Below are 11,169 nucleotides of genomic sequence, written 5' to 3'. Positions count from 1 at the left end.
ACCAGTTTAAGTGGTTTTAGCTTGATTTAGGTAGAGGCTGAAATGCTATTTATTACCCTGTATGGATTTTTCCATTCATCTTGTGAAGAATGGTGCACTGGCCCAATAATTACTTAGAGCTATCACAAGTTACAAAGCCATGGATAACCGTGAAAAGGCGTTCCCCTTGCCTAACGAAATATATTCAGTAGGTTTGTTTTCAGATTGTCATCTGCGATAAAATAAATGTATATGTGTTTATAAGGTTGTTTTGGTTTTTAATTCTGTGCCATTAAACAACAGTGTTATGGGGCAGTTAAAACAGATGGCCAACGATCCAGGCTTGTGCAGAACTGTCAATGATACCATCGAAACTGTAGCTATGGTTGCTTTTCCAGGACAGAGCTAAGTAGTGTGTTATTTGGCATTTGCCTGATAAATGTGCAGTGGTGAGAATACCCATCGCTAAGCTCATCATTTGGAGGTCGTCGGCTCTGATTGTTCAAGTTGTATGATACGATCCTGGAGTAAAACTTGAGTTCCCACAGCCTGTACATATTTCAGACATGATGATTGATTGGTCTGACTCTGAGGTAGGTGGTTACTCTTTGTTTAACTTTAGGGGTTGCTCCTATAGACTCCCGTATCTCCTCAACACTGGCACACTAAAATGAAGTCGTACAAACACTTGTGCTCAGAGTTGTATTTTCTTAGCAGAGAGCATGGCATGAGAGACTCACACTTGCACGGCAGGTTCACAAGGTGTGCGGGGACCCTGACAGGACCGCGGGAGAGTCGGTCAGCGTTCAGCAGGAGGGCGACTCTGCCAGGGCCCCGAGACGAGCTGCCCAAATGACTTTCAGTAGCAAGAGAAAGTGAGTCTGATGGGGCTTCACTGGGCAGATAGCTGCAGATCCATGAAGCCCATCTCATGGAGCCGAAAGAAAAAAGAAAATCAGTCAATTATTATTGACATTGTGATATTTTGATATTTATGATATTTTAGTGTAAGATCCCATTCTTGATTTTCTTAAACTAAACACTAAATTTGGGAGACACTGTTTTTGTTTTGAATAAAAATGTAAAATGAGAATGTGACACTCGATGAAACATGTCTAGAGCTGAGGTGCTGTGTCTCACTATCGCAGTCTGTCGGTGGCGAAGTCATTTACCAGTTTGGTTTCTGTCTTCAGGGAGTTTGTCACCAGTCTGAGACACTACCACACGTTTTATGCTGTCCTGGCAGACAAGCTGTGCGTCAGCGAGCTGGCCTCGGGCGATGGGATGTCATGCTGGAATGGCGAGGATGTCGTTAAAAGGTAGGCTGGCATCTGCCCACGGGCCTGCAGACAAACTCCGCCAACTGCGGCCGTCGCATCGCATCCTCCGTTTTCCGTTTGGTTCTGTACTGCATTACTTTGTCTTTGCGAAGTTCTCTACCAGTTAGGTGGCAACAGTTTATCTTGGTATCATTTCAAGGTTTAGTTTCATCCTCTTTCCAAAGAAGGCAAAGTGACGAGTATCATTTGAAGAATCGGCACGGTCAAAATCTGCCACATTGGTGGCTTCACGCTGCCTCAGAACTGTCTGCTGTCACTGTAAGACTAAAACCTCCTGTGACAAAAATGCTTTTTAGATTGGCTTACCCTTCTGCCTGACAGGGCGAGCTTATTCCACACGCTGTGAAATGGCATTAATGCCTTTTTTCATGTTGCCGGTGTAATCAAGGCTGCCCCCTAGTGGACACATAAGAGAACTGTCGTCAAGTTAATTCATCCGTATTAGCAGTATAAGTTGTCACTGTTTATTTCCTGCTGTGACAATCAGCCATTCACTGAGATTTATTAATCTACCAGGTATTTTTATTGAATCTATAAAAAATGCCAAAAAAAATGCTAATAACATATATTTGATGCTGTGACAAATCCAAAACAATGCTTTACTGCAAAAGCAGAAACCATATTCATGATTTAAAAAAAATAAAATGTGAGTTGCTCACATGCCTCTCAAACAGTGTGACAAACCTGTTTGTTTGCTAAATATGACAACCTATATGGGTAGCTTTGGATTGTAGAGGCAGCCTTTACTAACCCGTATCCAGTCCTTTACGGGTCAGTGGTAATTGCATATTTCTTATACGGTGTTGCCATACCAGGAAACAGCAGCTCTCTCCCCCAGGGGAAAGAAGCACTCCAGACTCTCTGCTTCTTTTGGCCTGGGCCCTGCATGTATTTTTATGCTTGTTGGGACTAAAGAGAGGATGACCACTTGTGCTGTTTGTAAAAGTAGCCTTTCATGTATAATAAGGGGTTACGCAGCACAGGCGGACCATGGAGCACCTCTGAAGTTGCAGACGCTGTAGTTGTTTACGCTGCCTGGCCGCATCTCGTCTGTGTCGCCTTGCATCTTGCGGCTAATTCTTGGCTGTTACAGTCGAGCACTGAGCTCTTCCGTTTCCAGCTACTGCTGTTCATTATGTTTTTCTCATGCCAGCATCGCATTAGCAGCTTCCTTGTGAAGTTCAGTAGTCAAAGACCTCGTCCTCTACCCTCAGACACCTAAATAACAGGCACAATAACCACACCTGCTGAACATTTTGCTGAGTGACGCCGAACATAATGAGGCATAATTTCTTAATTCACTGAAAAAGGACACGTGTGGTAGCAGCTGCTTTCAGTATACTTTGTGTCCTGATTTGTTATTCAAGCATTTCCTTTATTTTTGTAGGCGCATCCCTTTATTTTCTCGTAGCGTCTCTTTGCCGGCCCTAAAAGCTCAGCTACGCGTCACATCTCCATGCCCCAAATTCTCTGACAGGTGTGTGTGCAGCGAGATGTAAATCACGGCTTCGCTGAGCCACTCGAGGTGTAACAAAGGCAGAAGCTCCAGGTCAGCAACTGGGTCTGAAATATCATCTTTGTTTTACTTTAAGCTGTTTTTTGGCACCAAACCCAAATTGGAGTCGGTAGGGTGTGATTTTCTTCAAGTTCAAGCTTTGCGTTCTGCTCATGGCAGTATGTCTTTCAGGATTTCTCCCTCATGGGTCACGCTATCATCTTGGTGACACATCAGAGCTATAAGGAGTGAGTGTCTGAATGTTAAGGTGTGTGTGGTAGAACATTTGAATACTATTTTGAATGCATGTTCCCAGCATATAACCGTACTGTTTTTGGTTTATAATTGAATTGTAGCACGTGTATTGTTGGATGTCCCTGAAGATACCTCTGAAAAGTGATGTATGACAAGTGATATCCTGGTTATATCTTCACATCAACCTTCAGACTTTTAGTGCATCAAAGTGATGACTGTTAAACTGGAGTCCTCTAATGGAATCGGCATTAAGCAGCTCAATATCAGGTTGAAATTCGGTATTATAATCGGCCATGGAGTGGATTCATTAAAAAAAAAATCACATTACTTAGTTTTATGCGCAGTGTGAAAAACTAAGTGTCTATGTCAAAGATTTTTATGGTTTTAAGTTCTCTTAAAACTCATAAGTAACTGTCTAACGGACTTTCTTATGGGGCAGGAATAATGCTTAATCAGTAGGGTTTCATGTAACGTATTATGAAGAAGTAATGATACCCAAGTACTGAAAACCTTTTTTGTTAAAACGTTTCCGTAAAGAATTATACTCTGTGGTCTCAAAATGTTGTCATTAGCATAAAACCTTTGAAGTATTAGACATACTTTTTAAATACAGACACTGTAAAATTGACATTATGAGAGATATGGGTGTGAAATTAAAACCAACAGTAAAACAATGTGAGAGGATTCTAACAATGGGAACATCTGAAATGTCCTCATTAGGAGGGGGGGGCGGCACAGGGACATAACCATCAAATCGCTGCTTTGGCCATTTTTATTAACAGTATTGCTGCGTAATGGTAAAGATAAAGCACTGATATCCCTGTGCTTTTGAAGGTGGTGAGTGTAGATATGTGCTCTAAGCAGTCTAAGCCTTGAAGCAGCCCATGACTGTGACAATACCAGGCAGTGTCAGCTCTGTAAGGACTAAGCTGAGATTGTCACCTAATGCATGACTCTCCTGCAAGCCATCAAAAACGAATAGCAAAGAGAGAAAAAACCAGCTGTTTTGGTTTTGCAAATAATTTTGTGTAGTAATTGCATAGTTGTTACATAATAGGTGCAACACGGCTACTAAGGGCAGTTTTCCATGAATCATTTTTAACGAGCCGAACCTTTCACATAATAAATGGTATGAAAGCATGATCTGTAAAACATTGCTGATTTGTGGATTCTCTTCCCATGATGAGGAGTAATGAGACCAAACCAGCTTCCCGCCAGGCCGCAGCCTCTGTGGGTGTCCGGCGCCACTGGGGGTGGACCACGGCGGGGGGGGCAGTGTCAGATGTGATTACCGTGGAAACCGTCCCTGCCGCTGCAGCATGGCGGACGCTACGCTAATGATATGCACGCGGCCGCCCTTCTCGTCCTGCCCCATGTCCGCTCTGCCCCATGTCACCCTCCACTGATTCGGCATAATTAACGGCCAGTGTGGAAGCAAGTGGGGGCCCTCACAGTGCGATGCACCTTAGGAGACCCAGTTCTCCCCCCCTTCAGAACACAACCACTAAGGGTTCCTGGTAGGAACTGGTGATAAAAACATCAATAACAATCAAGATTTTCTCAAAGCCAATAATTCTCTTTTTGTAAGATATATATTTTAATCTAAATTAATGTGGGAAGACTGGTTTCCTGTAAAAAAAAATGTGTTGTTATTACTAATAATGCCTAATTACAATTACTGAGTAGTCCTATAATCAGACTGGTTATTGGTTTCATACAGCCTGTTTCCATAGCAACTGTACCAGATATATGTATATAATGTTGCTTCCTGATCTTCATAAATCAGGTGATTTTATTCTAATCCTCTCAGAACTTGTATTGATCCCAGAGAAATTTGTTAAATGTTTCTAGGCCTGTGATTGATTCCATTTCTGATTTATGTGTGCAGTATATATAATTATGACCAATAGATGGAGCTGTTTGTATTCTGTTGATTAGGAATGGCCATGAAAAGTAATATACAGTAAATACTGCTCTGTTGAAAAAGGAAAAATGTGTCTGTGTGTGTGTGTGTGCTGTACTTTTTTCCTGCACAATACAGTGTGTAAGTATCACGATTATAAGTATTATGACTCAACCGTATTTGTTTGGATGCTACTGAAAAACAAGATTTGTAAAGAGTGTATGTAAACAAAATCAATCTGACAGTTAATCTGAAAAAGACTGCCGTTGTAAAATTTAATTGGAAGAAGATGAGTCAAAGAGAGGATAAATGTTTCCAAATGAACTCACATCATCACAAAAGCAGTAACTGATCGAGACGCAGGCGTCGCTTCTAGCCGCTGACCTGCGACCTGTGTCCTTAGGTGTGGTAGATGAAATTTTATAAAAGTCTTTACTTTGAACCCTTGTTTAGTTTTCATTCATTGTGGCATTTTGTGAAGCTTCATGATCGTACTTAGCGGTTTTCAGCGATGCCCCCACTCGTGTCGTCAATTAAGCCACAGAACCTGTGCTATTCGCTGATTTATAAGTGGTCAAAACCTGTCATGCTTTGGGAAATGGAGCTACAGGTGATCCCGTGGAATTGATTGCTCAGTGGATGCGGTGGTTTGGGGGTGGGGGGCGGGAGATTAACTCAAGCTGAGGCATAACACTTCCAGACTTGCTAGCTAGACCAAGATTGGAGCTGTGTAAAAACAGACCAATTTCTGTACTAGAAGGAAAAGAAGAAAAATAAATCACATAGCTGGGTTAGAGGCAAAGCAGCATTCATTTCCTGATGCAAAGCTCTGACAATATCACATTTTCACTGTAATATACAGCTCCCCGGTCTGGCTTTGGATGCCTTTCCTGTAGCACTGGCTCTTACAGGAGGTAGGCATGGGCACATGATTGCGTTCAGTGTTTCACCTCGCTTCATGCCAGACTGAAGCCCCCGGCATCCGGAATTCGACACGGCAGCTTGCTGGGGAAGCTTATTTTTCTAAATGCCTCGATTGTCTGGCCTGGTGGCCTCTCCGAATGCAGAGTCTACGGCATGAAATATACGTGATCCCAACTATTAATTTATATCCATTTTAAATACCCAAACTTCCAGAGGAAATGCCTCCATAATAGGTGCAGGGGAATCTGTGGGATACTAGCAGTAGTTCATGAAGTTGAACTTTGTCTGTTTGGTAGGTACTTTATAAGTTAACTTGTGTGATCACATTGTTATGATTCTACAAGATGCACCCTACAGCTTTCTTCTGTAAACTTTGATAAGCCGTGGATCTTGCGTGCCGCTGATTAGGAGCTGGAACCTTCACCAGGATTGAGAAGCTCTGTGATGACTAATTTATTTTCAAACAAACTTAAATCAAGAGAGAATTAGAGCATCATGGAAGTTCTGGAAGCCGTCTGGACAATGGAACAATGGCCGGTGTGTTCTTTTGTCACGTTTCCATAGCAGCTGTGGAGTTGCTTAGCACAGGTTTCCAGCATCTTCTCTGCTGCTTATACACAGTGGGCTGCCTCAAGTTGGAAGATGCGAAGGTGCCATTGCTTATTCAACAGACACTCTGCACTGAATAGCTAATGAAGACATTCATCAAGCGACGGAGACAAAAGCACTCAGTTTTTCTGCTGGGTCCTCAAGCATGTGCTGCTGCAGTGGAGCTTCTTGCTTTCTTGAGATTTTAATGCTTCCGCCATTTTTATATGCCGTTGACTTTCCCAGTAAGATGCCTTTCACATGCATGGATTTTTATGTAGATTCCGGCTCACTCAGATAAAATACGGGAAGGAACACAAGGACATCCCTGAATCATTTGCACTCATGGGAGAAATTTGGGCTTTAATAATTACACATCTGTTTATGATTTCAATTTCAGAAAGCCCTTTTTTTTTTAGTCACAGGACTGGAGAGATTCCCCAGAGTGCGTCGTCCTCATTTGCATGCGGGTGCCACGTTCGAGCATCAGACCTCTGGATTGGCCAGTCGTGTGGCGCTGTGGTGCTCCTCACAAGCGTCTCCACAGGTCGTCTGTGGGCGCAGGGTCCCGCTCTGACAGCAGGCTTCAGGATGACATCTGGCTCTGTTTGCCTGCATAAAGTATCTGGCTTTATAAACAGTAGCGTGCAACTTCAAATCATTTAATAACTAAGCAAATTGGTTTTAACCATAATAGCGATGCAAAAAGTGATTCGTTTGACCTATTTAGAGAAGTTCTACCTTCTCTAGTGCTGCCCTTCACCTGACAGGTAAGATGAATCTCGCTCCGGTGCAAAACAAACACGGACACACAGCCACGTCTCTGCCTGTCACTTCCCCCTTATTGCTTTCGGCAGGCCTTATTTACTTTAATGCGCAGAAAACGTAATGCGGCCCCCAGGTACTCAGCTTAATTCCTAGGAGGGGCACGCTTCCCCTGGCAGCCCACAACAGGATTTTTGACGGGGCGGGGGGAATAAGCCAGCTGCTAGGGGCTTCCAGCGCCAGGGGAAAGCCCTCGGAGTGTTTCAGCCAGCGAAGGCCAGCTTTATCTCCTTGGCTCAGTCTCATCGCCCTTCATTCCCAGTGTCTTTACACACAGCTGGAAACGACCTTGGGGTGGATGGTGTTGGTTAGGACAGTGCAGCACATCACATTAACGCGAGGTAATGTTATGTCCCGTCTCGGTTAAGCAGCGCGAGAATCTGCAGTAATTGCGTCGTGAAACAGGACAAAGAGGTGGAAGCCGTACGATACGGATCTGTCTGGGAAACCATCTTCCGGCCAGTTTAATTCACTCATCAGTGCTTTAAGACATCTTGGCCTTGCTTTGAGTTGATTGCACTATACTTGAAGCTTCACATTTTATAATTCAGGCTGTAGAGATCACAGCTAATCTCTGTAGACGAACAGGCCAACAAGAAACATCCACGTCATCAGGACCCCGGTCCAGTCTCCTGGTCCTTCCCGTTGCTCTGCAGTGTCTCTTCTGGACATGGTGCACGAGAGGTCCGTTTGTATAGCTGCTGCAATGTGACGATGTAATGCCAAGAAAAATGATTAGACAGCTGTCTGGTCTGTTGTTTACTTTGCCATGATTTGCCATCTGGAAGTTTATTTTTTTTTCCTTCCTCAACTGTAGACTGAGTGGCTTAATATGCTGTTATTCTTCATCTTTGGAGCACTACTTCATCTGACTCTTTTCACAATGAGTGCATCACATATGAAAGATGCATTTTCTGTGTCACCCTGGTTAAATTGTGGGTTTCTAAGCAGTAATTTGGTAAAAGCATTAAGCGCTTTTCCCCATAATTTACAATAACAATAATAATAATAATATGTTAAGAAAACAAGCTACTATACCATTTAAGCATTAACTGCAGGTGATATCTCAGTGTATTAAAAACATAAGAAATTTACAAACGAGAGGAGGCCATTCGGCCCATCAAGCTCGTTTGGGGAGATCTTAACTAATAGCTCAGAGTTGTTAAAATCTTATCTAGCTCTGATTTAAAGGAACCCAGGGTTTTAGCTTGTGCTACACTAGCAGGAAGACTATTCCATACTCTAACTACACGCTGTGTAAAGAAGTGCTTCCTCAAATTCAGTTTAAAATGTTCTCCCACTAATTTCCACCTATCGCCACAAGTTCTAGTATTTAATCTAATATTAAAGTAGCCATTTGGCTGAACAGCATCCAGACCTGTTAGAAATAAGATCATAAGAAAATATTATGGAGAGTCACTGTAACATACAGTAATACATGTTTTGCAGTTTAATATTTTAAGTGTTTTTCCCAGTCAAATCACCCATCCAGCTGCGTGTACTGGGGCCCACCCCAAGCAGTACAGGGCACAAGACTAGGGCCCCCTGGGTGGGATGCCAGTCCATCTCAGGGCACATGCACCAGCATACATTATGGGCAATTTAGAGAAACCAATCAGCGTAACTGCATGTCTCTGGACTGCAGGAGGAAACCCACGCTGCATGTGGAGAGCATGCAAAGTGCAAACATGCAGAGTACAGGTCAAATTCAAACCCACTGCCTACACACTGAGTTAATTCACCCCCAGGCAAATTAAAATCACTCAGAATCAGTGGGAAATATGAAGTGTTCCAGATTTAATAATGAAAGGAAAATAGGCGAATGTTTTGATGGAATACATCACCTTCATCTCGCCTCTCTTGCTGCCATTGCAGTGATAGATAAGCACTTCCTCGCATTAGTTATTCTGTCTGCTTGCATGCACTTCGAGACCCATAAATATAGCAGAGGATACTCCAGTGGCTAAAGAGCTTGACCTGAGACTGAAGGTTGCAGGCTGTACTGCCAGAAGCTGTGATCTGGTGAGGTATCAAATCTGAACTGCTTCAGAAATAAGTGTCTGTTATTGATATAATTTAAATGTAAAATAAGGTGGCTATGATTTCTTAAATCCGGTTTAACTGGTGTTGAACTTTTTCCAGCCATATGGATTGCGATACTCTGAAACTTCAACGGTAACCTGGAAATTATTCCACTGAAGACCCAAACATGTGACCCAAATGCACAAATTAAATGCAGACCACAGTGACCTGAACCCACCAAAACCATCTGTTTTTCTGAGCTCATGGGAAACTTACTCACGCAAAAATGTTCTGAGGGTGGGATGAAAAATGATTGGTTCAAGGAGATAACCAGTCAGATGGTGGAGGAGGTGGGACCAACCAATCTGATATTGCTCTAGCTGCTTGCGCCTACTTCTACAGTATGATTGGTTATGTCTCTGAACCAATCATTTTTCATTCTGCCCTTAGGACATTTTTGTGTAAGTAAAACTCCCACGAGCTTTTTCTGACCAACCATCATAGCTCAAACACTGGGTACAGATTCAGCCAGCTAGCAGAACTGAGAATGGTTCAGTCACAGTGATAAATAACCAAAGGTTGTCTGTCTAGATATAATTTGCTTTTGCTTAATTAATTAAAATGTACCGTGATGAGTTGACACCTGTCTGGGGATCTTCTCTGCCCGCACCCATAGCTTCTAGTACAGGTTCTGGTCCCTCACATCCCTGCATAGGATAAGCAGGTACAGGAAATGCACAGATGGATGGATAATTAAAACATATGTCTCTAAATATCAGATACCTGAGCATTTTGTATCAATCTCAGAAATGAATTGCGTCACACTGCAGCAAAATTACCTGCCTTCTTACTTAATCCACAACAGTCCAGAGCAGGTTGGATCAGTCATGAGAAGTGATCTCTCTTCATGAGAAGTGATACCGCATTCAAAGGGAAACTTCTTTTTATTCCTCCTCCTCTTGGCACACGATTCTTGATCAATGGGCAGTTCGCAGCATAACCCAGGGAAATCACATTGGGGGGAGGGCTGTTGGTGCTTGGTGGGGGTAGGGGGGTATTTTCTGCCTGGAGGAGCTGACTCATTTGCCACAGGACAGAGCCGGCAGCCTGTCAGGGCATCGCGTATGTCTTCATAGAAAAATGGATTTCAGCTACGGGGTGGAAGCAGACAGATTCCCGACTGGAGATTCAGCACCTTCTAAATCACAGCAGGGATTGTGTAGGAGAAGAATCTGACCCTTTATGCAGCTGCATGAATGGGGAAATTAAGCCACGGCAGAGCGGCCTGCTGTAGGGGCAGGACCATGCAGTTCGATAAGGAAACCAGGGTGAGCCGCACTTTATCACACATAATGGGAAAAGACTTGTGTGACTCTGCTGTTTTGAAAGATATATATAGCTGAGTAATCTTAAATGAAAGCCAGATTACAGTCACCAAATGGACTTCCTGAAAGACCCAGCACCCCCCAGCACAGAAGCCGAGAGCCCGGAATCCGTCATGGATTTAACTTCTGTAATTTGTCTCTTGTGATAATTTGCATGAAGGCGAAATGTATATTAAAAAGGGAAAAGAAGAGTGAATTCCCAGCTGTGTTTTCACATGGTGTGAATGCCAGTCTATTTTTTATTGAAGTGGTCGTGTGCAGAAACCTTATGCTATACTGTGGTTAGGGCTAGGTAGGGGTTAGGGTTGTCATAGCTGGGATTAGGATTTTACCCAGAGAAATAAGAACATAAGAAATTTACAAACGAGAGGAGGCCTTTCGGCCCATCAAGCTGGTTTGGGGAGAACTTAACTAATAGCTCAGAGTAGTTAAAATCTTATCTAGCTCTGATCT

The 11,169-nt window shown here is 43.1% G+C and overlaps 1 protein-coding gene across 4 annotated transcripts in view; it reads left to right on the top strand.

The window, feature by feature from the left end:
* The window catches only part of gpc5a (glypican 5a), a 118,573-nt gene that overhangs the window by 27,052 nt on the left and 80,352 nt on the right, over positions 1 to 11,169 (top strand). For 3 of the 4 annotated variants that reach the window (XM_048978398.1, XM_048978397.1, XM_048978396.1), the window contains 2 exons: positions 733 to 854; positions 1,173 to 1,298. In XM_048978398.1, the coding sequence (XP_048834355.1) occupies positions 733 to 854; positions 1,173 to 1,298 (248 nt within the window). Of the gene's footprint in view, positions 1 to 732; positions 855 to 1,172; positions 1,299 to 4,259; positions 5,038 to 11,169 lie in introns of those variants that run through there. The other variant, XM_048978400.1, reaches the window with a different exon arrangement.

Source organism: Brienomyrus brachyistius, chromosome 16 (assembly GCF_023856365.1).
Source record: "Brienomyrus brachyistius isolate T26 chromosome 16, BBRACH_0.4, whole genome shotgun sequence".
Taxonomy (NCBI): Eukaryota; Metazoa; Chordata; class Actinopteri; order Osteoglossiformes; family Mormyridae; genus Brienomyrus; species Brienomyrus brachyistius.
The sequence above is the reverse complement of the archived record's forward strand: the minus strand, read 5'-3'. Positions and strand labels throughout refer to the sequence as shown.